The sequence below is a fragment of the Fistularia commersonii genome, chromosome 6 (genome assembly GCF_037954325.1).
Source record: "Fistularia commersonii isolate RoL2024-O1a breed Wild chromosome 6, RoL_Fcom_v1.0, whole genome shotgun sequence".
NCBI lineage: Eukaryota > Metazoa > Chordata > Actinopteri > Syngnathiformes > Fistulariidae > Fistularia > Fistularia commersonii.
The window spans coordinates 7,449,289-7,475,809 of NC_141289.1; the positions used below are offsets into that span (position 1 = coordinate 7,449,289).

Sequence of the window (26,521 nt, forward strand, 5' to 3'; positions counted from 1 at the left end):
GTTTAAAGGGAATTTGGTACAGCACAGTACAGTACGCCACTGCCGACGCCAGCCGCTGTCACCACGCTAACAAGGAGGGAAGGATTACAGTCTCTCTCATGGAGTCAACAAAAAAACGAGCCTCAAGAAGCTCGTTAAAAGTAGAGAACATGATGACTCCTTTTTATTTTGTTTGCCAAATCGTAACAGAGGCTCTTTTTCGGGGCGCTTTTTTTACTGATTACGCCCCTTAGGTGCCCTGTAGGTGCTAATGGATGCATGACACGGGCGCTGTAATCAGAATAATAATAACAATGCGTTTTATTTGTGGAGCCTTCCACCACCCAAGGTCATCTTGCAAAAATTACATTGATTCCACTGGAATCCAGATTGCGATGAGGAGGTAGTTTGGACGGGATGGACTATGAGGCAGGTGTGAGAGGTATGGAGGAGCCAAGCTTGTGGATGCATTTATAAGCGAGGAGCAATTTTTTGAACTTTGTTCTTGATTTTATTGACAACCGACAAAGCCGCTGAAGGACAGGGGTGATGTCCTCTCTGTGGGTGGGGGGTCTGGTTGGTTGTGAAACTTGTAAACTAATTTATTGTAGCACTTTGGTTCCGGTGGTGGCAAGAACATTTTCAGTTTTTTTTTCCTGAAAGCTCTAGATCAACTTTGCTTTCTGTTTCTGATTTTGATTCTGGACACGCCACTTGTTTCAGATGATCCGGCTTGATCATCACTTTCTCAGCATTGATTGAACACGTTTGTGTGTGTGTGTGTGTGTGTGTGTGTGTGTGTGTGTGTGTGTGTGTGTGTGTGTGTGTGTGTGTGTGTGTGTGTGTGTGTGTGTGTGTGTGTGTGTGTTTGCAGACACAGGCAGAAGCATTGAGTGAGATTGTTTCCTTAACAAGAAACAATCTCACCATAAATAGTCAAGGCTTTCAAAACAAAGTAGAAACAATCAAGTAGGACAGGGCAGGATCGGCCTTATTTTCGCCTCAGTGTCCGCCACCATTAACTTCTGTGGTTAAAAAGCCTCGACTGACGTGATATTGGCCCAACCCGAAATTGAAATCCTGACTCAAAGTAACACTTTGTGTAGCATTCTGCCGCTGAGCAAGGTGAGAAAAATGCCATACTACCACTTTTTGGGGTTGCGGGATGCTTCTTTGGCAAAGTGAAGTCAGGTTGGGGTGGCCATCTACCTCGACAAGATTGGTCTCAGCTGCGAGGAATACAATTGTAAAATCATTACCGATTATGGAGGAAAGAAGTTAGAATGTGAGAAGTGCTGCTGCAGGTTGGGCCGAAAGCAGTGCGACAGCGGGATGGTTCGGGGCAAGCCTGAGGCAGTGCAAACCGTTACTTTTATTAAAAAGGGGTTCTAAGAGGGGATATTCTACATTATATTCTACAAGCGGACCCAATGGTACAATCGGCATTCCTTGGGTCATTGTTATTACGTTAAGGGCAAGGAAATGACGAAAGAGACGAAAAATGTGGGAATGTTTTTGTAGGCTCCAAGCAGCCCTGGCGTTTTTTGTTCTGCTTTTCCCGAAGAGAAGGCGTACGATCTGCTGGTTCAACACCTCCATTGTCACTGTCCAGCTGTGAGAGAAAATGGTATTTCAGTGATGCCTGTAGGACGTTACTTAAAACCCAAGGGTAAATTTAAACTGATTTACACTCATTCATTCATTTTCCACATTGCTTATCCTGCACTGTGGGTTCTCCATGGGCTGGAATCCATCCCAGCTGTCAGTGGGAAGGAGGCTGGGTTCACCTTGGACCAGTTGCCTGTCAATCACAAGGCAAAATTTAGACATAAAACTTTTCACCGTCTCATTCAAATGTCATAGAGACATTCGGCCATTCGCTCACACATTCACATGGCTGTGAATCTGTGGGAATCCAACCAGAGACCTTCTCGCTGCGAGGCAGAAACTACACTTCATGCATCCACCACTTAAATCTAAGCAATCGGTGATGTTAAACGTCAAATAGACTGTCATTATAAATGACCTTAGAGCACAGATTGGACTGCTCATCCAAACATCACGCCAGCCAGTGCTTTACACGCAGCTTAAAGGTTTGGAGGGTGTCGACCTATCAATTTTTTTTGACAGGTCTTGATCGGGCCTGATCGTGAATGTCCTTCTGCTGCCACATTCCACCGCTTACACACTAAAACTGGCCGTGAATATTGTTTATAATATACAAACATCTCCCATGACACGACTTATTTGTGTTACCATAACTCTGCAACTCAACTATGCATGTTCATGTCACCATTAGTGTGCGTAATGGGTTATAAAACCAAATGTATAACGATGTAGTGACTGCATTTACATCGGTGGCTGTGTGTGTGTGTGTCTCTGTGTGCACACTGAATTTATTTGCTGGCGCCTTTGTTTGGGAAACTTTGATTAAACTAATTCATTGTGTCGTGACATTTCCGATATAGTGCGGGCCGGAGGGGGGGCTGCTGTGGCTGTCAGACACATTGGTGCATATTTTATTTGCCGTTATATTTTTATGTTCATATTAAAAAACATATGTGGTGGACCCTGGGGTTCTTCAGGGTTCTCTGGGTTCCACAGTTCAAACACATCCAGGAGCTTCAGTGGAGACACTAAACTGTCCGGATGTGTAAACACAAGATTACTTTTCAAAGCGCCGTATACTGAATCACATTCATCCAATCACACGCAGATGTAAAAGAGAGAATTGTTGTATGTCTCTATATGATGTATGTATGAGAGGGTGAAGAGTTTGATGTCTCTATATGACTTGAATGAGAGTATGAAAGGTCCAGTGACGTGCGGTGAGGTTCATGGCTGGTGAGGCATTGACATCATCGGTCAGATTTACAAACATATGAACCCTACAGAATGGCTTATTCACCATTTTATTGGCAGCAGTTTACGTGTTTGGTGTAAAATATCATATCAGCATTCTTTACATATACAAACTGTAGCATAGAAAAAAGCCCATTAAAAAAAAGCGTTATTATCTCTTACCTTTTCTTATAAATATAGTCCATGCGGCGCTGAGCGGTTTTCCTTTACCTTAGCATTGTGGATGAGTCTTTCCTGTTCATTCAAAGCCAAATCTATCCTGGACATCCCGAATGTTTTAAGCGCGATTTGACTTTGAATGTGAGTGGCCGACCGCTCATGTTTGATTGTCAGAAGTTGAGAAAAGAATGCAAGAAAAGCAGAAAAGGCGCTTTCTCACTGGACATCCACACAGCCAGCCTTTTTGTGTGTACCACTCTGTTTGAAAAGACCAAGTCTTCCGTCTCCTAGTCTGAAGCAAATCCGTTAGCGCCGGTGTCGGTCTTCCCTTACTTATTATCTCCTGCTTTGACTAAAGTCCAGTTTAGAAAATTATTTCACTTTGGATATGTAATCCTCCATTTTGGAAATAAAGCCAAGCAAGAGGAAAAAAATACCTGGATGGCTGCACTTGACTTGCCAACTGTTTACAGTACTTTGCTATTGCGAGTTCTATTATTCTTTACCCGAGTAGTAAAAAGGATCCCTGGGACCACCAGTGCCCCCTACCATGAGGCACCGTCACTGTGTGCCTCACTTAGTGTGTCCCCGCTGCCGCTTTATGATCGCTGGGCACGAGAAACACGTTACTGTTGTTGACGAAAAAAATTACACCCATCAGCTTAAGTATGGAAATTTAGTTCATATATGAGTGCTGTGCTTAAAGTGCTGAAAATTTGAATAGTGACATCCACAGAGAAAGCAATACGGTCTCAGCCGCATAGCATGGCAGTGCAGTTATTGCGCAATCCACAGTGGACTCCGCTGGCTGCCGTGTCACCGCACGTCTCTCCTTCATATTTAAAGGCTAAATGTGTTGTTTTTTTTTTCTGTGATTTTGAAAAAAAAAACGACTAAAAATGGTGAAGTTAGGTGGAAAATAACTTCATAATACAAATCACTGAATAAATAGAACCCTTCAAATTATTTTTTCATTTTACTTTTTTTTCTTCCCATGATGCCAGGTGAGGCCCGGCCTCACCTGCCTCTACTGACTGCACGTCACTGGAATGGTTGTTATGTCTCAATATGGTGTGCGAATGAGAGGGTGAAAGTTTGTATGTCTCTATACATGGTCCTGTGCTCCACAGTCCAGGGTGAACCCCACCTCTCACCTAATAACTGCTGCAAAAAGCTCCGGTTCTCCTGCAACCTTGGGTGCAGTCTAAGCCCTATAGATAATGTATGAATGAACGAATTTAGACATTATTTTGCTTCAGCAGAAAAATGGCAGGTTTTGCCAGGTCTTTGCTGAGAGTGACAGCTGCTGACTTTATCATCCGTGCTGAAAGCAGCAGTCAGTCGAACACACCGCAGATAATCCAGCTCGTTACAAAGGACACACGCTTGATTTTGTTAGTACTTGAAAAATAATAACGCCTAACATATCGACTTTTCGCTCTTCAATTGCACTCGTTTAATTTCCCACCAACGCTCCGTTCCCTGAGCGAGCAAATAGAAACGGAGCAATAGAATTCATGTCACCGCAGCGGATACATCCATTACCCAGTGCCACGCGAAGAGGCAAAGGGATCGTTTCACAAATGTTCCATCATGTGATTCACCGAAGGGCCGGAGACGAAACTCCGCTTGCAAAAATAAAAACAGAACAAGGTGTCCCCAAGCTTCAGTTTGACGGAGAAATTTATGGCAAAAATCAGCTAAAAAATAGCATTTTTTGCGCCCGCTGGCTCTCAGACTGTCGAGACTTTGAAGTGAAACCGGATTTTGGACTGTCTTCTCTAGAAGAACGTGCACCATCTGTCTTGGAAAGCATCTGCTGAGCCATCATGGAGGTCCAACACAAGGACACTGTGTCCGTGGCTTCACTTAGTCTGATGTAAGTGAAGTTTGTCCTCCAAGTCCACATGGAGAAGAGACAGTGAACATCATTTGATTAACACCTATGGTTTCCTGCGATTCAGTGCTGTCCATCTTCTGACTCGTATCTGGGTTGGGGTCTTGGAGACCCGCACTACCATCTCCTCGGCCTCTTGGTTCGGCCCTTACTCCGGAAACCCAAGACACGGCCCCTCCAGCGTGTCCTGGGTCTTCTCCTGGTAGGACCTATCCCAGAAAACCTCACCAGGGGGGCATCCAGGAGGCCACCTGACCAGATAGAGCCTCCTCATCTGGCTCCTCTGAATGTGTAGGAGCAGCAGTTTTACTGTGAGCCCCTCCTGAATGGCAAAGCTCCTCACCCTTAACATGTATGCTTTATCTAGTTCTTTCTGGTGACCAGAGGCAAGCGTGAGAATATAGATTGACCGGTTCATCGAGAGCTTCATCTCTCAGCACAGCTCCTTCTTCACCACGACATGTAGTGTCAGACATTCATTTGATTAATTCTTCTCTTTTTCCCCTCTAGTTCTGGATAGCCTGCCCCCAGCTCGATACAGGGAGACCATATCCACGCTGTTGGCATGGTTGCAGCAATGCGAGGCCAAGCTGGCCATCCCCTCAACTGCCGTCACGGAATATCCCATTATGGAGCAGAGACTGAAGGACGTCCAGGTATGCCATTCCCTCACCCCACAGGTGAACTCCAGAAGTACCATCCCCTGCACCTGAGCTCTTAAGGCTCGTTGCAACAGCATCTTTGAGCCGCATTGCAACTTTAAAGTGGTTTTAAACTGTTCCGACGCGGCCGGAGAGGGAACCCGTGCTGAGCTCCAGTCTTAATCACTTATTAACGGTTTTCCATGGTGATGTTATTGAATGAAGTTGAATCATCGGCTTAATTAAAATCGTTGTTTCCGATGCTGATGGTGGGCGACGGCGCTCGGTGAGAGTCAGATAAACAGTTCGGCTCTGAGAACGAAGCACTGAACTGATTACGACCCATCAGTAAAGAGATAAAGAGCTTAAGCACTGAATATCTGCGTTTGTAGTGTTTCTTTTATTAAAACAATCTGTTGTGCACCAGGAGGAAACACAAGGCCTGGATAGAAGTCAAGACTCCTGTCTCGAAATTAAGCAAGAAGGTCCCTTGTCAGATTCCCTCAGGAGGCCTTTCTGTATGGAGTCTCCATGTTCTCCACGTGTCCGTTAGGAGTTCCTACAAATTCTTGGCATTCCTTCCACAGTCCAAAAACATGCAAGAGAAATTGTCCAGACATATGAAGACGATGAATGCATGTATGTCTCCATATGATGTGTGAATGAGAGGGTGAAAGGCGGTATGTCTCCATGGGTGGCCCTGTGATCACCTGGTGACCAGTCCTGGGGGAACGTCACCTCTTGACCAGTGACTGCTTGGATAGGCTCCACACCATTACACCCTTGAGTGCAGGATTAGCGGCATGCATAATGTATGAATGAAGAAATGAGCGTCCAAAAAAACTCTATTTGCAATTGAATCTTATGGTGGCAGCTGGACTTGTATTCTCTCCTTGAAGGCCTTCCTCCTCTTTATCCCAGAGGTTTCCGAATAGACCTACCGGGGTTGGAGTTGGAAGTTTTGAAAAGGTTTTTCGTGTTGATGTGTGTGTGTCGTTTGGGGAACGAAGGTAAGAATTCGAGGGACCTTACCTGAGTTGGAATCTGAACAGGTCTGTACCTGGCGACACACACATTAACAACGCAACCCCATTGGACTCAACTGCTGCACAACAGGGACATCTACAAGGAGAAACGTCCAGTTGCCTTTGTGACAATTGGCGAGAAATACTCTTAATTGATAATTGACTTAAAAAGTATCATAGCACAAGAGGTGGTACGTGACTTTGCTTTGTCGGAAACAGGAAAGAGTAGAAATGAAAGAATGACCTCAGATATAAGTTTCCTTTTCTATTTGTGAACGAGTTTGGCCCAATTTCACAGCAGCTTATGTGTCCAACACCCTTCGAGTCATCTCGAAGTTAGTGTCTGCTTTTAGTGCCTCGGCTGCTGACCTGAGGTTTGTTTCCAAACAGTCCCTTGGAGATAATGGTAGAGGCCCCGCAAGCATCTTCACCCCTGTGAAGTTTTAAAAGCTGAAAACTGCCACTTGAGTCGGGAGGTCTGAACTTTACGAACGTTTTGTCCTCTGGCGTTTTGGGATGCCGGCGGTTGGTGTAATGGCAGCTCGCCGCGTGGTTCCGGGAGGCTGGGGGTCGGCGGCGAATGAGCAGACAGGAGAATTCTCTGGGTTTCGCTCTGTGACAATACTGCTGCTCAGATCTAGTTACAAATCCCAATAAAATGCCCAAATTGCTCTGGCTCTGTAATCCCGCAAGCCCGTAGCGCTGTAATCAGTTTTTACTACGAACAGTAAAGTTATATCGCCGCCGGCTATGCCAAACTGCCAAAACAGCACTCTTTAAAAAGAACGGTTGCGGGCAGGGGGATGGAGACGGAAGAGATAACAGCTGACATGCCCCATTAGCCAAGACTCTGATTCACACCCACAACCCAGGGAGGAAATTGCACGCATCTGATACAGCCAAGCTTCCCCGGATCACCGCCGTAAACATAAAATGCAGTGGATCATCGAAGCAGCCGGAGCCTGGCCTTTCAAACAACGAGGGCGTTTTTTTTTCTCTTAAGCGCCGCTGCTCATGGCGCTTGGCATTCATGGAAAACTGCTCCGTATCGAGATTGAATGAGCGGATCGTAGTTTTTTTTTTGTTTTTTTTTTTAACGACAATACGCAAAATAATTGGAAATTGTCTCGAGACTGGAAAATTCAAAATAAATAACACGGTTGTGATTTTTTTTTTAACCTGGATATCCGTGTCTGTCTGACACTGCCTCATTCATGTGGATGTAAGGCTACATACATATCCAGTCAGAATTTGTATATGTATCTGGGGAGGGCAACTGTCGTGGCAACTGGACTCGCAGATGTTCCTCCTCTTCGTCCCAGAGGTTCCTCAGTTCTAACAGGACTTGGGGAGTTTCTGATATTAACCTGCTAGGGTTGAAGCTGAAAGGGTTCAGTGTGCTCATATTTTGTTGATACGTGTGCGTCGATTGGGAAACGAGGGTAAGAATTCTAGGGAGTCGCCTGAGATGGAGTGTATCCTCAGGGTAATGTGTCGATCGTGGAAAACAGATCCATTCTTTGACTTGGGTTGGAGTTGAAGTGGAGTCTCCAAGGGCCTGGTTTGGGTTGTTGACCTCCTCAGATGCAAATGCAGATGTGAGTTGATCTGTCTTGGAAAGGACTTTTTTGACTCCTTCTTTAAACCACCTGTCGTCTCTGGCCAGATTGCCGTCTCCAAAGGAGTGTCCCTTGTCCTCCGGGTGTAGGTAGACATTGGAGTTCTGATCTGATGAGGTGACTCTCCTCTATTGGACCATCCATTCATGCAAAGGTTTTTCAACTCTCCAGTAAGGAGGCCACCTCAACCTTCATTACATTGTACAGCAGAATCCACCTCCTCCATCTTGCATGTGGGTGCCCCTGTCTCTGCCTCAGGGTGTTTTGGGGTACCAGGTATTTTGGAAATACCAGCATGGACGGCGTTACAACGCCCTTGCGTTTCTTTCCATCCTTTATCTTCTTCTGGCGGGTCCTTTTGTGGAAAAAAGGCCCAATGAGGGCATCCACAAGATTTTGGACCTCTGTTGTCGGAATGTCCTTCGCCCGATGGTGGAGAGTCCTGGTGATTTATGTGTTATTTAAATAAATAGAATTCCACCGCACTCTCTGATTTTCCATTTTATAAATAAGAGCTATTTGCTGGGACCGGAAATCATTATCGTGATGAATAGGATGTTGTGATGATGAATTAAGTAGTGATTAAAAAGACCCAACACAAGACTCAATAATCCTTTCTTTAAAAAAAAAAAACAACAAACAAAACATGATACAGAGGCAGCAATATTGAGGACAGCGGGACATTTATCTGCATTTTCCTCTAATTAAAGCACCTGTATCAGCCGACTGAGATGGAATTTTCAAGTTTCAGCTAAAATCGTTGAATTTGGTGAGGCTGACTTGAAGCTGCTTAACATGCAGGAGCCGGAGCAGGTTTGCCGGTGGTGTGTGTGTGTGTGTGTGTGTTTGTCTACAAGTCCGCAATTATAAGAGGCGGATCAGCCAAATCCCACAGGAACAAAACAGTGTCTCTGTTTATCACAACATCTACCTACAGCACCGACACACACACACACACACACACACACACACACACACACACACACACACACTCACACACAGTCTGTAAATATACAATACAGAGGTAAACGCTTGTGCACACATGCACACACACACACACACAGTCTTTTCATCATTTCACTCTAATCAAGGTCTCTGTTTTATTCTTTGTTGTTGCTTTTTTATCCGCTTTTATTTTTATCCCCTGACTGATGTCAAGGTCGGACGATTGGTGCAAAAATGTATGTGTGTTTGTGCGTGAGCGTGGATGGGTCTGTGTGCCTCAGTGATGTGAAACTTGATAATGGTCTTGTAGCGTGGCGGCGAGATCAAGCCTTTTAGCCTGAGATTAATTAAAGCTGATGATAGATAATAATGAGGGATTCCTTCTGCATACTGATTGGCCACCGCTAATTTCCACCACGACTGTTCCCGCAGCCGTCACCCTAAGAGACCGTACTTTTAGCGCGGGCGTAGGTACATCAACCACGACCAGCCTTCTTGTTTGCTCTCTTTCAAGAACTGAAGGAGGGCTTCCTGCCGAGGACAGTATGGCAGTCGACTCCGGCATTAAATACTTTCCTGGCTTTAAGTAACCCGCCGGATTAAAGATTATTCTTATCTTCCAGGACCTGCGGGCTGCGGTCGTGCCCCAGGTTTGGAAACATTACATTGTGAGTCGTGGTTTTGATGTCATGTAAGGTAAATGCAGGCTGAATGTGCAGCTGGAAAGAGGAATGTCTCAAGTAATTAGGGTCCCTCAGTGCCAGGGACAGTAAATAAGAGGCCAGTGGTCCAAATGTAACCTTGGAGAATTATTGCAAAAATAATTACAAGTTAATTCATTTTAAAAGTTCAAAGAAATATACATAAAAATGATGCAGATGCAACTGAAACCTTTTTTTTAAATAAATGATCTCCACTCCATATTGCACTTTCAGCACTTGCGGTTCCAAAGCATTTCCACTGGGTAGCATTTACCAATTCAGACACCGATGGCGGCAGATCTCGCGCGCAAGGCAGTTAATTAGACGTTCAGGGTCATCTCGGGGTTCATTGTGTTGCCCAAGGACGCTTCGGCAACTTTTCCAACAATAATGACCAATGTCATTGTTGAAAACAACAGCAATAATAATAATATAGTGATAAAAATAAATAATTTGAAAAATATTAATAGTGTTAGTAGTTAACTGTGATTAACTGTTAATAGTTAATCACAGTTTAAGAAATAATAATGGAAAAATGATCACGGTAAATATGAACGTATATAATTTTGAATTAATATAATATATGGATATGTTTGGTGCAACTGCTTTTAGACATAAAATGTGGATTTGTTTATCTTAAATTTCAAGGAAGTTGAACCTCAAAGGTCCTGTGTTGCATGTCCGATGAGATAAAACATATGTTTTATTTATTAATAATGTTTCTCATCAGACTGTTAAAGATGCCCTGCTTGTTTTCCCTTTGTTTCATCCCCTGCCTGCACAGTCATGGCCAAAAGTTTTGAGAATGACACTTTCACAAAATATGTTCCTTAAGGGTTTTTAGGTGTTTACCAGATGTTTGTATGGTTGTGTCATTCTCAAACATTTTGGTCATGACTGTAAGCCTCCAAACCCCCTGCAAGAAGCAAGACGGCCCTGGTCCAGAACTTAGCTCTCTCAGGGGGATGAGAACTATTGATGCGATTGTCCAGAATTGTAAAATGGGCATGGTTCATACGGAAAAGCAGGTACATAGCATCCGTGACATGGGGGAAGTTTTTGGTCTTGTTATCGGCGAGGATGAAGAGGTCTTTGGGGACATCCGACGCCCCCATCTTCATGTCTGACATTGCCTTTAAACTTTCTGTATTTCCACATGCTGAGAGAAATTAAAATAAAAAAAAAAAAAACAGCTGCTGGAGGTGATTTCCAGCCTTCCCAGCTGAGCCTGGGGGGGAAAAAAAGAGAGAATAGAAGAAATGATAGGCTGCAGAGATAATTCCTGTGGCGCCTCCACCCCAGGATTCAGCATTGAAGCAGGCGGATTGAGGTTAAGCCACGGTAACCGACGGACGTCCTGTTCAGCGGCTGGGCTCCAGCTAAGCTAACATAAGCCGCCAAACCTCGTGGCCCCCCCCAAATCCTCCGAGTAGAGCCACCCTATAGTCAACCGGGCCTTCCCTCATCTCACCCTTGTAATTCACCCCGCATGGCGGGACCAAGCACCGTGAAAACCCTTTTCATTACGAAATGTTAGCGGTGGCAGTGAAGCATCGTAGCGGCTTGTAACCTCCTCCGCTCGCCGGCCCTCATTTTGCGGCCCCCCCTCCCAGCGTCACATAGAATAATGTAGACATTTGTTAGAAGATATTTGTGGAAGGTGCGGAAGGTTGGAGGGCGGAGAGGCCATTTTTCATATTTAGCAGTGGTCTGCTGCTGAAAATGTGAAGAAATGCTGGCCTGGAGGTCAAAATCAGGCTTTTCCTGTCCTTCTGGAGCATGAGATCCATAGGTGAAATCCAGACATGTCTTTTGTATGATCTCGCAACATGAAGTGGAGAGAAAAAGGTGTTTCCTGGAAGAAACTGTATTTTTCGGGGGCTGATTAGATGAAATAAGATAATAAATCAATTTGTGGACATTGGTCTTCACTCTCAGGGCCTTAAAGTCTGTCCTGGCTCCCTGTGATGGGAATAATTCAGTAATTAAGTTCATCCATTCATTATCTGTGCTGCTTATCATGCACTGACTAGGAGGCGGGGTTCACCCTGGTTCGATCACAGGCCCACATGTAAACATACAACAAACTCTTTCATCTATACGTCATATAGAGACATACCAACATTCACTCACATCCACATCCAACTATATACAGACATACAACCATTCACTCATTCACACATCTGGGCAATGAACCTCTTGCTTTTGTTTGGACTGTGGGAGGAAACTTGGGAACCCAACCCAACCTGCTAGAACATCGAGACTCCACACAGAATCCAACCAGCGATCCCCTTTCTTTGAGGTGGAAGTGTTAACTATGGCACCACCAATCCCTAATAATGAAGTTGTTTGTAGGACGCGTTTATTTACATTTCAGTAGATTGTACCATCGGGATTGTTCCGTAGAAACTTGGAACCAAACATTCATGGAGCATTTGGAAAGGACAATGCGGTGTCAGTGCAAATGATCCCTTGGAGTTGACCGAAGGGAAGATGGAAACCATTAACATCCTGCTCAAAGTTCATACAATTTGAAAGGGTTTTTTTTTTTTTTAACAAGCAAAAGTGCCCAACGGGGCCTGGAAAGGCCCTAGAAACTGGGATACGGCTGATGATGCTGCAGAACTTCAGTTTGTGTCAGATCCCAAGTGTCCCAGAAAGTGGGTCAACGCACCTGAATGGAACTGAGCCTTCATTTCCATCTTTCTCACACAATGATGAAATGTTAAAAGGTCTTAATTGAAAAGGTCACCTCGTTCTCTGTCTTCACACACCCCTCCAGGCTCTTCAGGTGGCCCTGACCACCCACCAGGGGGAGGTGGACTACCTGACGTCAGCTGTGGAGCAGGTCTTCCAGAAAGCTCCGCCAGACATCAGCCAGAAGTAAGACGCTGGAAAGAATTGCATGAAAATCAAGCTGTCAAAGGAAACGCAGCTCAGTCGTGACTAATGACTAACGCAGGGTAATCTAATATATATTAATATACAATATTGTCAAATTATTCATTCATTCATTATTTATAATGCTTCTCCTACTCTGGGACGTGGGGATGCTGGAATCTATCCCAGCTGTCATTTGGCATGAGGCGAAGTTACCCCTGGACCGGTCGCTAGGCAATCACAGAGTCACATATGGAGACATACAACCTTTAAACGTCTAATTTGTGCGTCATATATAGACACACAACCATTCACCCTCTCATTGAGAGTGCCTAAAATGTTTTATGCGGTGGAAGTTTACCTCATTCTTAGATGATGGCAGTATACTTGCCAGCAGAGCACCTGATTGGAGAAGAACAACGTGAGCATGATGGAAAATGGCAGTGACATTTGGCTTGTTGTCAAAGGGAAGACAGGTGTCTCGCAAAGGCACCTGGAGCATTTCAGCGTCTTCACCAGTAACTTCCAGGATGTAGAACATGGGAAGGCTTATTTGCAGAAGTGAAATGATATCTTCAGAAAAGACTTTTTATATCCACAAGGGAATGGGGTTGTCATTTTCCAGAACATCTTACTTTCCTCCAAACTTAAATTTGTCTCTTTGTGACTTAAAATTAATCTCCAAGGAATACCTCTTGACGTTTCCACATTAGCATAATCCACATTCCTACAATGATCACATAAATCTGCATCCCGCATATAAAGCTCGGTGGACGGTGGCGATTGTAGATTAGAGAGTAAAAGGAATGACGGAGGGTGACCCCTGACAGAATCCTGCTTGGAGAACCTGACGTGTCTCTGCCTGGAATTTGCTTGACTAAAATAGTAGACTTGGACTTGGAGTGACTTGAAAATCCAAAGTGTATGCTCCGAAACCTTTTTACCAATCAGAAGGTTGGTGGTTTTATACCCGTCTCTTCTGTATGCTAAAGTGTCCTTGGGCAACACACTGAACTTTCCCGCTCCCAAAGGTCTTGTTACCTACCTACCTGGTTGCCTTGCTAGCAGCTCTGCCACCATATATAAGTGTCCGTTTGGCATTTCCCTGGAGATTTGGCGTCTTGCCTGAGGATACTTCGGCATGCAGCCAGGAGGGGCAAGGGATCGAACCGTCAACCTTCAAATCAACCAACGGCGCCACCATGTTGGACTAAAATTGGTGCCATTTTAGTACCATTTTCTTTCTCACATAAATTATGTTCCTTCAGAACCTCAAATGTTACATCGTCGTGCTGGGGCAAGGTAGAACATTTCCCTGGCTGCAGTGTCCCTGAGCAGAGAGGAAGAATAAAAAGTTAAAAGTAAAAGCAGTATATTATTAGAAGTACCTGGGGATTCGGTATGTGTTATAGAGGTCTCATCTCCTCCCAGATCTGTCAGCGTCTGACAGACAGGTACACCCCTCCACCTGAGATACAGGAGCTCCTGTCCTGACAGCTCCAACGCCGGGCCCCTCCCCTGAGAGACAGACATTTGCATATCACTTGCTGGAGGGATTGTTGGAAAACAGGGGGCTTTGACGATGACATGCTGAAGACGCCCCTCGGATCGATGAAGTGATAAACGGCAGGGATGAAGATGACGTAACCTTTTAAATGGGTTTAAAAAGGCTTCACTTTGATCAGGCATGTTGGGGTTAAAAGAGTGGTAAAGGTGATTAATATATAAAAGTGCTAAGGCTATAGTTGGCTATAAAAGGTAAAGGCCTATCACGTTGTCTTCATGCACATAAATTATTTCTTGATACTAACAGACTCATTACTCTCCGATCTCTAGATGCAGACAAGGACTGTTATCCTGCATGGATGTTTAGGGCAGGTTGCAAGTTGATTCAACCCCCACCCCAAAAAAATACAACCTTGGTCATTCATTCATTCATTCATTCATTATACCACTTATCCTGCACTCAGGGTTTGGGTGTGAAGGGGGGTAGGCGCCACTCTACCACATGTCTGGGCAGTTTAGAGTGTAAAATAAATCTCCTTCATGTTTTTGGACTGGCGGAGGAACCTGCAGGTCTCTGAGGAACCCCAAGCAGACACGGTTGCTGTTATGATACCTTCATGATGCCGTGATCCGCGCTACAAGGTACCAAGGCCAATATCACGTCTCCTACCTTGATTTTCTGCAGGTATCGCACGGAGATGGACACCATCATGTCCCGTTGGAGGCGACTGGGAACCGTGCTCTCAGAAAACGCCCAGAGAATCCAGGAGCTCATGGCCAAACTCATGCAGTTTGAGGTAGGGCTCAGAAGGAGGACTGCAAACTGAACCCTTGAGTCACGTGACGTGAACAAATCAAAGCAAGATGCTGCCTCTTCTAACAGAATGATGTGAAGACTTTGAAGAAGTGGATGGCGGATGTGGATGTCTTCCTGAACGAAGAGTGGCCGGCACTTGGAGACTCTGAGGCACTTGAGAAACAGCTGGAACAGTGCACGGTGAGCAAGTTATGGGAAAACAAGTCTGAGGGCAGAGGTGAGCATTTTGTATGGTTTGATGCCGAGAAAGAGATTACAGATGCAGTATTTGCTCTGAGAGAAGTACAGAGAAGATCGAAGAGAGCTGCATTGTGCCATTGTACATCTAGAAAAAGCATTCGACAGGTTGCAGGGAGAAGAACTGTGGTTGTTTGAGAGAGTCTGGAGTGGCAGACTCTAACTCGCATGTTAGAGTGGTGCAGGACATGTATGCCAGCTGTGACACAGTGGTGAGGTGTGCTGTAGGTGTGACAGAGAAGTTCAAGGTGGAGGTGGGACTAGGTATCAGCTCTGAGCTCCTTCTTGTTTATACTCTTGATGGACAGGTGATGTTAGACAAGAAACTATAACTATAGTCCTTGGACTATGATGTTTGCAGATGACATTGTGATATGTAGTCGAAAACAGGTAGCAGGTGAGTCACATCTAGAGAGGTGGAGGTATGCTCTGGAAAGGAGAGGAATGAAGACCATAGTAAGACAGAATATGTATGTGTGAATGAGAGGGACCCAAGTGGAACAGTGAGGCTACAGGGGGTGGACATAAAGAAGGTGGAGGATTGTAAGTACTGAGGGTCAACAGTCCAGCGTAACAGAGTGGAAAGAAAAGGTGAGGAAACTTTTGGAAGCACGTTAGAACGGGTGGAGTAAAGTATCAGGTGTGATAAGAGTATCAGCTAGAATGAAAGAAAAGGTGTAATCAGTCATGGTCCCTGGTTCAGAGACACTGAGAAGAAGACAGGAGGCAGAGATGAAGATGTGGAAGTTCTTCTCTGGGAGCAATGACAATGGAGAGGATCGGAAATGAGTCCAAGGGACAGCACATGTTATATGTTCTATAGATTAAGTCAGACTGCAATGGTTTGGATATGGACAGAGAAAGGAGGAGGAGAAGCTCTAGGTGGAAAGGATGCTGAGGTTGCAGCCGCCGGACAGGAGGTCCAGAAGATGATCAAGGAAGAGGTTTATGGATGGAGGGAAAGAGGACAGGCAATTAGCTGGAGTGAGAGAAGAGAATGTGGGGGTTAAATGAAGGCAGGCGAAGGGAGCAGCCAAAAGGCGAAGAAGAAGAAGCTTATTTACGTCCATTTGAAACTTAGGACAAAACATCCTGGGGCTATTCAGAGTTAAGACTGAGTGAGGGCGGAGGTGAGGAAGCGAAAGCATCATGAGCCTTGGATGAGTGATGTTTTCGAAAATATCCTTCGGCACGAAAGGTTGTGAGTTTACTCGACCACGAGGATTTAGAAAAGGTGATAAGATAAAAAGCTTATTCCAACCACATCCAGTCACCGTCTCAAACCTTCACCGCTTTCTGATTGGCCAGGCCCTCGTGAATGATATCCACACCATCCAACCCAGCGTCAATGGCATCAACGAAGTGGGCCTCTACCTCAAGAAGGAGGCCGAGCCGCCGTTCGCCATCCACATCCAGAAGGAGCTGGACGAGCTCAACGCCCAGTGGGAGAACGTCTGCAAGCAGGTGTGTGTCAGCCTTCTATTAAAGCCCAGATAACCCTCTGTCATCTCGCCTTCATATGTGTGTGTGTGTGTGTGTGTGTGTGTGTGTTCCTGCTCAGGCATATGCGAAAAAGTCTGCCCTGAGAGGCGGCCTGGACAAGACCATGGCCCTGAGGAAGGAGATGCAGGAGATGCAGGAGTGGATCAACCAGGCGGAGGAGGACTACCTGGAGAGGGACTTCACGTACAAGACACCCGAGGAGCTGCGCAAAGCAGTGGAGGAGCTGAAGGTACGTACGTGCGCGCCGGCCAACAGGTGGGCCCGACAAAGCGTACACGGTGACGATGAAATGCGCTTCCGGGCGAGGCAAAATGAATCGAAGAACCGGAGTATCTCAGACACAACATCCGTTTGTTCTTTAATGTTGCGCGCCGCCAAGCACCAAAAGATCCGACCGGAGCCATCAAATGTAAAGCTGGGGAAAGAGAAGAACGATGCACGCCCCATTTGCCGAAGCTAAATGAACTGATGAAAGGAGTGACAGATGAAAGAGCTTGTCAGTCACGGAATATATTACTTTCTTGGATTTTTTCTTTTTCCTTCTTTTTTTTTTCTCCAACTTTTCCCACTTCGTCCACATTTTGTTATTACGGAGGATTTAATCGGCCAATGGAACAGGGGAAAAAAAACTAATACCTTCATGTCCTGCAAACAAAATAAATCCGGGAAAGAAAGCAGAAATAAAGCTGTCAGTCAAAATTAAAAAAAAAAAAAAAACATACATAAAAGCATGCGCAGGAAATGAAAATGCAATTTAAATTGCAATACGATGATATCATGAATGGAAAAGCGATGAGAAAGTGAGAATCGGTCCAAAAAATGGAAAGTACGGAGTTGAGGTGAAGGAAGCAGGACAGAACGGGTGGCGAAAAAGAGTCACATGCAAAAATTTCTGAGTCTGAATGGAAAGAAGGTGGAGAAGACATGAAGGAGAGCTGGAGGCATCAGAGGGACAGCATATGTTAGATGTTCTGGAGGTAAAGTCCCACTGAGACGGTTTGGACATGGACAGAAGAGGGATGAAGATCAGGGCGAAGATGCTAAGGTTAGAGGAGGTCTAGAGGAAAAAGGACGGGAAGTTCGGTGGTGTGAGAGCGAACGAGAGGGTTCGATGGAGACGATTGTAGTGGCCCCTGAAAGCATTAGCTAAAAGGAAAAGAAGAAATGGTCTGAAACAAAAGTACTTTACAATGTTTGTCCAACCATATCTCAATCAGCTCCATCACGTCGTTTTATTTTGGCCGATTTGGTTTGAGAAGAGGAGCACCGATGAGCTGGAAACCTTTCGAGTCGGGATGAAGATGCGTTTTTACCCACTAGATTTAAACCCTGGAGGTTTAGAGGGGATTATCCACTGCAACTCAATGACAATCCTCACCTCTCATGGTGGCAACTGGACTTAGTTCTTCTCCTTGCAGAAGTTCCTCCTCTTCAACCCAGAGGTTATTTTGCTCTTGCAGACTTTCTGGTGTCCACCTGCTGGGGTTGGAGTTGGGCGTTGGTCTAAGTTAATGAGTGAGTTGCTGCGTAGCAGTTGGGTTAAATGGGGTTTAAATTCTGTCAAAGTGTGTGTCCTTATGTGTGCGTTGATTAGGGGTCAACAGATCGCACTCCTTCGTTTCATCCCTGAATAGTTGAGAGTCGGTAATTCACAGTTTCACACCAACTATACGTCAATCTCCTTGCCAGGGATCCACTTGTTTCCAGTTCTGCATCCATGGGTGTTACATCTACATGGAAAGATCGTTCTTCCGATCAGGGCTTTCTAAGCTCCTGGTTTCAGCTCTCAGAAGAGGACTCCCTGTGAGAATGTAGAACCGTGTCTTTCACGCTTTCACGGGGTTAGAGACGGTTTACATTACATGTGAGGGCGTTCCACCTAAGACCATCATTTCAGGGGGGTGACGGAAGGAGGTTGCGGATCTGAATTCTACAGTCAGTCTTACATATGAACCTAAGAAGATTAATATCCAGGTAACGGTTGTGTTCATGTGTTCACCTGGTACACCGGTGTGGTGGAGGTGTCTGAGAAGAAAATTGAGAGTTTTTCACCGATAGCGAACATGTTTTTCTTTTACTATCACAATGGTGCTGATTTGATGTCAGTAAATGCGGGCTGATGTTTCCTTGATCTTCCTCCCGAGACAGTCCAGGCCGTCGGATGAAGCGCGGATAAATTGATATTCATGAACTCACCTCATTTGTAGCCCGCAGATCTTTCGAGGTTTCTTTGAGTGACGGCTGGAGTTACGGTAAACGGGACTTAACAGGCGAACGTTTGCTAATTGCGTTCCCCGGAGTCTCTGCCAGCAGAACGGGAGCTGTAGTATTCAGGTACCGAGCTCCTCTTCTGGGGAACCATCTTCAGATCTCCGTCTGAGGGATGGACACCCTCTCTTTGTTTAAGAACAGGCTTAAAACCCTCCATTTTGAGGAAGGTTGTTGTTAGCGGTAGCACTCGTGATGCTACCATAAGCTTAATCCACGGAGGGGTACACCTCTTAGCTTCCTCCATCTCATCTCGTGGTGTCTGAGCTCATCCCTTCATTGGGGCGTCATCTTAGTCGCATATCTTCTCCTGAGGGATGTGGCTTTATCTGCTACAGCATCTCGCCATGCATCTGCCATTTTTGTTTCTTTATAAATATAAAATCTGTTAGCATGTAGCTGTTAGTGCTTCTGGTATGAGCAGCAAGAGATCTTTTGTTCCCGTCCCTCCCAACCGTCATACCTCCTCTCTCCGATCTCCACCCTTCTCTCTTTCTCCTGGTCGAGGCAGAAGGCAGCCGTCATCGAGCTGGGATCCGTCTGAGGTTCATGCACTCGCAAAAGGCAGTTGTTTCCTCGCTACTTCCTCCACATGCTTTACTCCCGGGAGGAATATTGGGCTTCTGTAGATGGCCTTAAACAGGGGTGGTCCGGATGGAAAGAGTCATCACACAGCTGGGTGGGGATTTTGCGCCACTAAAATGAAATCCGACTTGACAACTTCCCGTTCCTGGTCAATTCCAGTAGAGTAGCGCCCTGGACCTTCTTCATCCTGGGCAATCTGTCCAATCTCAGGGTTCATCTGCTTTTTGCAATCTTGTCCACAGATGTTAGTTTACATGAAGTTCAGGACCTTCAATCTCCTCTTGTCTTTGCCTCCTTGTTTTTCTCTCTCATCCCCTCCTCCCTTTCTCTCTCCAAACAAACCTTGTTTATCCCCCCATACCGTCTTCTAACACACACACACGTGTATAGTTTACACACACACACACAGGCAGAGGATAGCATTAGCCACACTCTGTCTTTCATTGATTTGTCTGCTCACATGTCTCACTCTGTCTCCTCACACTCCGCCGCCCCGGCAACAGAAGACACATCGATTCATTCGTTTGTCCATCCATCCCTCCATCCATCAAGCACCCTTTCTCTCACCCCACCCCCTTCCATCACCGCTCAGTTTATATGACGGGGCGTGTTAACGGTTAAAAAAAAAAAAGTAATGATTGTATTTAATGTGACTCGGCGCTGTCTTGATTTCCAATGAAATTACGCGTACGGGAATAGAGGGTTGTTTTTCTTGCCTTTGTATGTTCTTAAACTAAAAATAAAATGTGTGGACATGAAAAACAGCAAAAAAGAAAAAAAGAATTGCAAAAAAAGAAAATGATGAAACAAGTCAAAGGTAATTAACGGCGATTATGCAATGGTTCTTTCTGCATCTCAGAAAGCTGTGAAAGCTTTTATCGTTTACATGCTTATATGTATTTAAACGAAAGATGTGGTCGGGTTCGAATGAAAACGTTTCGGCAACCTTTTCTGGTCTTGGATGCAAGCAGTAGCCTCTGTCTCACAAGAACCTTTTCAGGAATGAGGCTGTTTCTCGGTGCATTTAGACAGCAGAGGAACCAGAGACCATGGACCTTCAGCTCCTAGAACCATCTTAGCTCCTACTCCAAGGCAGGGTCTTCTTTTGGTTCCTCAGCCGCTGATGTAGGTGCTCGATGATTGGCGGAACTCATAAACCACTCCCAGATACTTCTTCAGAGTGCCCTTTTTAAAAGCTATCCTGGTCCCCGGTCAGATGTTTTCTTGGGACAAAATGGACAGAAGCAGCCAGAAACGGAGTGACGAAAAGGTCCAAGCTCTTCTGGCCTGCTACATCTCAGAGGGGTTTCCGTGGCTCGCAGAAGACCATCTACATTTTGGACCAGAATAAGTGTTAGCTAATGGCTAACAGGGTTTTTCACTCGGTATAGCTGTGCAGGGAGAAGATAAACACACAACCCATCTGATAGTACATGGTTATTATTCCCGCCATGCAGAGCACTGCAGTAGCGTCCATCTCCACGTTGTCAACACGAGGCTGGGTTGCAGAGGGGGATGCGGGGAAACGCCTTATTGATTACTCAGATGACTGATTCTCATCAGACACGGTCACCGTCTCTGACATGGTGACCCTCAGTAGTTCAATCCGTCTCCTCTGTCTGTCTGTCTGTCAGAGGGCGCAGGAGGAGGTTCACTCCAAGGAGCTAAAGGTCAAGCTCCTGACCGACAGCGTGAACAGCTTCATCGCCAAGGCCCCGCCCACGGCCCACGACGCCCTGCGCTCGGAGCTGGATGTGCTGAAGGCCAATTACCAACGCTTGTGCAGCCGCCTGGATGGGAAATGTAAAACTCTTGAGGTGAGATTTTTCAATTTGTAAACACATATGATTGGCTTCTACCCTCTGCGTTGAGACAAAAGAACGTGGAATTTCCGTAAGTGCATGGAGGTCATGTTTTTGTCGCTTGAGCCCAAAGTAATCGCATGAGGTGTTCAGGTGGGGGTTGGACACTAGTTTCATGAGCGCTGGGCTTGAGGACCGCGCTTACTTACAAACGTGAACGTGCATACATCTGCGCCCTGATATTACCCCAACGCCGCCGCTGTGTTTCAAGCTCCATTGTTGGAAAAACAGTTAAAATACACTTTGGGAAACCATAAACTGTGTTATTAGCTGAGTTGATCAATTAAATAGTGGGTGAACTGTGCCATTATTGTGTAGTAGTGTATAGGGGATTTTTCATTTTATTTTATTTGTTTTTTTTATTGTATTTATTTATTTATTTTTCTGGAAAAACACCAGAAATAAGAAAAGGATTCAAAGTGTGGGGAAGCACGGTGGCGCAGTGGATAGCGCTTCCACCTCCCAGGAAGCAGGTCCCTACTTGGGGCCTTTCTGTGAGGAGTCTCCATGTTCTCCCCCTGGGGTTACTCTGGGTTCTCCAGGTTCCGACCAAAAGAAGGCAAGAGGTTCATTGATCCATCCCATCATCTACTGCTTATCCTGCACTGGGAGTTGTAGGGATGCTGGAACCGATGCAGGACAGTCATTGGATTACCTAATTTGTCAGGTCTTTTCAGAGGTTCCTACACGGGTAAAAGGAAGTTTTTCTTCACTGATGTTGCCGTGTTCTTTGCTCCTGGGGGACTGTTGGGTTCCTGTTCATCATTTTAAAGAGGGTGGTCCGGACCTGTTCTGCATCTAAAGTGTCGTCAGTTGACTCTTTTGTGAAAAAAAAAAAGTTCAATCTGAATTCTGAAAAAGAGAGAGATACCGGGATGCCAAGAAAAGCAAATTAAAACATGACAGCAAAATCCTCGAGGATAATGTACCCCGAGTCTGAGCCGGCACCGCTGCCACAAACACGACCTTCACATAACGTTTTATAAAAGGAAACCTTGCCCTCGTGCTTGTCACAAATTCCAGTGGTAGATATGAGAATGAAAAAAAAAACTCCAATGAGATGGGATTGACCCCTTTGACTACTATCGGTTAAAATGAAGGATTCCACAAAATTCCAGCCAACTCTAGGCTCATGGACACAAAATATCTGAAACCCCAGGAGATGCGAGGTGAAGGTTTCAGAATGGCTCCTGAGCTCCAAGCTACGTAGCTTAATTGAAAATCTAAGAAATGAAAATAAGAATTCTTCACACCAACTAGCTTAGAACCCTTTGTGAAGCCAGATTGGGAGAAAATTGGAAAGATAGGCCACACTGTCATCATTGAACAGTTTTGTGTATGGCTAGCTAAAAAAGCTTATTTTGTTCCCTTATTACAAAGAGTTCAGAAGTCACTGGAATCAGGAGGATGGTCTCAGTGCACTGATGCAGATCTTAAAAGGGCATTTCCGAGGGCTACAGGGGTCACAACATGCTTACGCTAATGGCATTATCATTTATCGATCGCGCTGGTTTGAGGAGACGGGAGGCACCGAGCTGCGGAGGCTCTCTGACACTGCTTTGGAATGAAAACAACGTTTGACTTTCAGCCTCCCAGACACAATAACACATCCTGATGGTTGTAATCAACTGTTCTTCCGCTGAGTGGAGGCCACATCACGCCTTCAGTGCAGCCAGCGGGTACTTTGGCCACAACATGAAACGTAACTTTAGCAGGAAGCTGGAGCTTATTGTTGATTTGGGTCACAAAAAGAAAGACTATGCTGCAGTGTTTGCCTGATGATAGGTCTGATGTTTTATTCTGTCACGAAACATTCATTCATACATTCTCTATACGGCTTATCTTGCAGTTAGGGACATCCAGCTGTCATTGAGCAAGAGATGGGGTTCACCCTGGATCAGTTGATCCCAGAGCCACATGTACAGTAGGCGTACAGCCATTGACCCTGTCACTGATGTGTCATATAAAGATGTACAACCATTCACCCTCTCATTCATGAATCATATAGAGCGGGGGGGTCAAACTCAAATGAACAGTTGGGCAAAATTCAAAACAACATTGATATTTGTTGAAAAAAATCTTCCTCCAGATATAACAATGAACCCAAACAAGTTTTGCTTAAAAACTAAAATATGGAACAAGCATAGCTTATAACAATACAATATATAACTTAATATTGCACACATGCAAATTCCTGTTTTCTGCCTAAGTAGCAGGGTGCCAGTATTAGCATAAGGTTGCTATGACTACTGTCAACAGAGGAGAGGGCGTTTATGGGTCCTGTTGTGATTTTCGTGCCAAAACCCCAGCAGAAAATTCTGGGATTTGTAGAATTAGCTGTACATGCACTGTGGACTATCCCGACGAGCTAGTTCTAAAAGTCATTTGGTATGGCTTTGCGGGACAAATATAATTACAGTGTGAGCAAAATTTGGCCCGCGGGCCAGAGTTTGACTCCTATGCTATAGGTGTGATATATATATATATGATATAGGATATATACAGCCATTTACTCTTTTCCACATATCAAAGAGAGACTAACAAACATTCACCCATTCATCCAGATGCCATTTAGAGATGTACAACCATTCGCCCTCTCATTCACACATCTGGACTCCAATGAACCTCCCGCAAATTTAAGGACTATGAGGAGGAACCTGGAAAATCTTGAGGAACCCCACGCAGACACAGGGAGTAAACAGAGACTCCACAAAGAAAAGCCTTTCTTTGGGTATCCACTGTGGACTAACCACTGCGTCCCACTTTGAGTTGCCCCGAGATGTTGATGTTTTGCTATTAAACACCTTCTTCATCACCCCCTCTGAAATTTAGCATTTCTCACCGCCGGCGATCTTCGCCGCAACGGTTAGCTTACACTGGATAAAATCGGAATCCACATGACTGACGAGGCATCTGCCGCCTGTGGAAAATAACATGTGGCAGACAAATGAATCAATTACCCACCGCTCCCGTCACCTTGTCAGGAGATTAAGATGATTATTCACGTCGCAGCTGCGTTATCTGTGCATCTGTGTATAAAATCAGCACGGCAGCCCTTCAGGCGGAGGGGGTGTTAGCAGGCGCGGGTGTTATTGTAGCCGTCATGCGCCGTGCTAAGTCATAATTATACCATCACACCTCCAAAATATCCGTGCTCCTTCTCCGAGCTCGGCTCTCCCAGCTCTCCACAACTCATTCATCTTTAATGGTTTCACTTGGTGTTAATTACAGGTTTGTACTTTAGTACATCAGCATAAAAGAATATAATTGACTAATTAATGACTAGAAGTCTTTAGCTCGGTCGCCATGCAGCTCTGGTTCAGCTGGTAAGACCGGCGTCTGTCCAATCAGAGGGGTTGGCAGTTCAAATCCTGGCCTCTCGCGTCAACATGTGGTAAGACACCAAACCATGAAGTGGTGAAAGCACGATATAAGTTGAGGCCATGTAATTAGATTAATGGAAAAAATAATAATTTTGATTCTAACTGCAAACCAAAATGACATGACTGTGGTGGAACCCCATTGGTCAGCACAACACCATAGGGGTTCAGGTTACTATCCAGAGTACTATCAAGACACTAATCGGGTCTCAGAAATGACGGGCACTTAGGCTACCGGCGTGTACGTGACCCTTGACCTCGGAGCAGCTCCTGGCTCAGAACCATCCGCTTGAACTCCAATGTGCGGGAGCTTTTTTTGGGGGCTCAATTTGTTCTTGGAAGGAGTCCATCTTTTCTTTCTCTTAACACACAGAGGTTCAGTCTCCATGCATATGGATGACTTAGCAGTTGTTCGCTATATTCAAGAACCTCTTGAAGACTCATCTGTCCTCCTTACGGCCCTTTTTTTTCCCACTGATCTCCTTGAAATTGTCTTATTAAATAAATTTAGTAGCCCCCCCCCAAGGTTTCCGTTTCCTCTGCAGGGAGGCTCGAGTGCTTCTCCCGGGCGAAAGCTGAACCCGTGAAGGAAATGCAACACCTTGTCTCGGTTGTTGTGTGTGTGCGAAAAGAAAGTGAAACGTTTCTGCTCGTATGGGACAATTTGGAAAGCAACGGGCACTTTATTGCGGGTATTAATCCTGCGCTGTTTCAGCCCATCTGCTCGATGATTTGTTTGGTCTTTCGGCAGCGCGGTGCAAAAAAACGACAGGGCCAAAATGCATGAAACTTGTTTGCGTTTTGGGCCAAATGCTTCTCATGCCATTTCCTCATGTTGCTCTGGTTGTTAAGCACTTCCACTAGTCTTCTTCCACTAGAGGGCAGTGCAGAATTTATAGTTCATGTCCAAGTTCTATTTCAGATAATAACAAACATGGTGCCAGCGGAGAAGCCGGTAAAAATGTACATTCTACCGGTACCATGCGGTCATCTTCTTCTTCTCTGTTCCTTCTGCTGGTTGTACTTAAGCATACCGTGCAACTCTGCCCTCCCATGACCTCTGGGGGTACTTCTCCGAAAACGTACGAGGGTTACGCAAGAAGTGAATGCAGAGGATGAACAGAAGGGTCCCTTCGTTTGAGGGTTTAACTTTGAGCATAAATAAACCTGTAGCTTGGATTCTGCGCAGTTCTTTGGGAGTCTTTGGAAGATGGGGCCTCCTCCCAGCAGCAGCTTTGACCTAAATGACACCAACCGCTTGGGTTTTCTGAGGTTCTGTTGAACTCCAAGCACAAATCCCACTGCATCTCAAGTGCAGCTTCAAGTAAACACCAGACAAATAACAAGCATCCCCTCTTTGTCGTGTTGTCCTCCCCCAAAAATCACTGACCTGGAGAGGCTCGTTTGACTGACAGGTTGACGTGACCCAGTCGCTGTCACGCTGGATTTTTCAGCGCTGTCATGGCTTTATCAAGGGAACCGCATATCGCAGGACCCAACCCATCTGCGAGGGATTAGAAAGATTCTTTGCCTATTAGATGAGTTTATAGGATCCCATCTATTATCATCATTTCATAAAATACTGCCAAATGACATTTAAGGTTCAGGAAAGCCAACAGACCTTTAAAGCTCATCTATGCTCAACAATAAATCTG

The 26,521-nt window shown here is 45.3% G+C and overlaps 1 protein-coding gene across 13 annotated transcripts in view; it reads left to right on the forward strand.

Annotated features, from left to right (window-relative positions):
* The window catches only part of dmd (dystrophin), a 356,433-nt gene that overhangs the window by 217,409 nt on the left and 112,503 nt on the right, over positions 1-26,521 (forward strand). For all 13 annotated transcript variants that reach the window (XM_086147909.1, XM_086147907.1, XM_086147902.1 and 10 more), the window contains 7 exons: positions 5,408-5,553; positions 12,611-12,711; positions 14,900-15,011; positions 15,098-15,211; positions 16,577-16,732; positions 16,830-17,000; positions 21,259-21,441. In XM_086147909.1, coding sequence (XP_086004035.1) covers positions 5,408-5,553; positions 12,611-12,711; positions 14,900-15,011; positions 15,098-15,211; positions 16,577-16,732; positions 16,830-17,000; positions 21,259-21,441 — 983 coding nt within the window. The remainder of the gene's footprint in view (positions 1-5,407; positions 5,554-12,610; positions 12,712-14,899; positions 15,012-15,097; positions 15,212-16,576; positions 16,733-16,829; positions 17,001-21,258; positions 21,442-26,521) is intronic.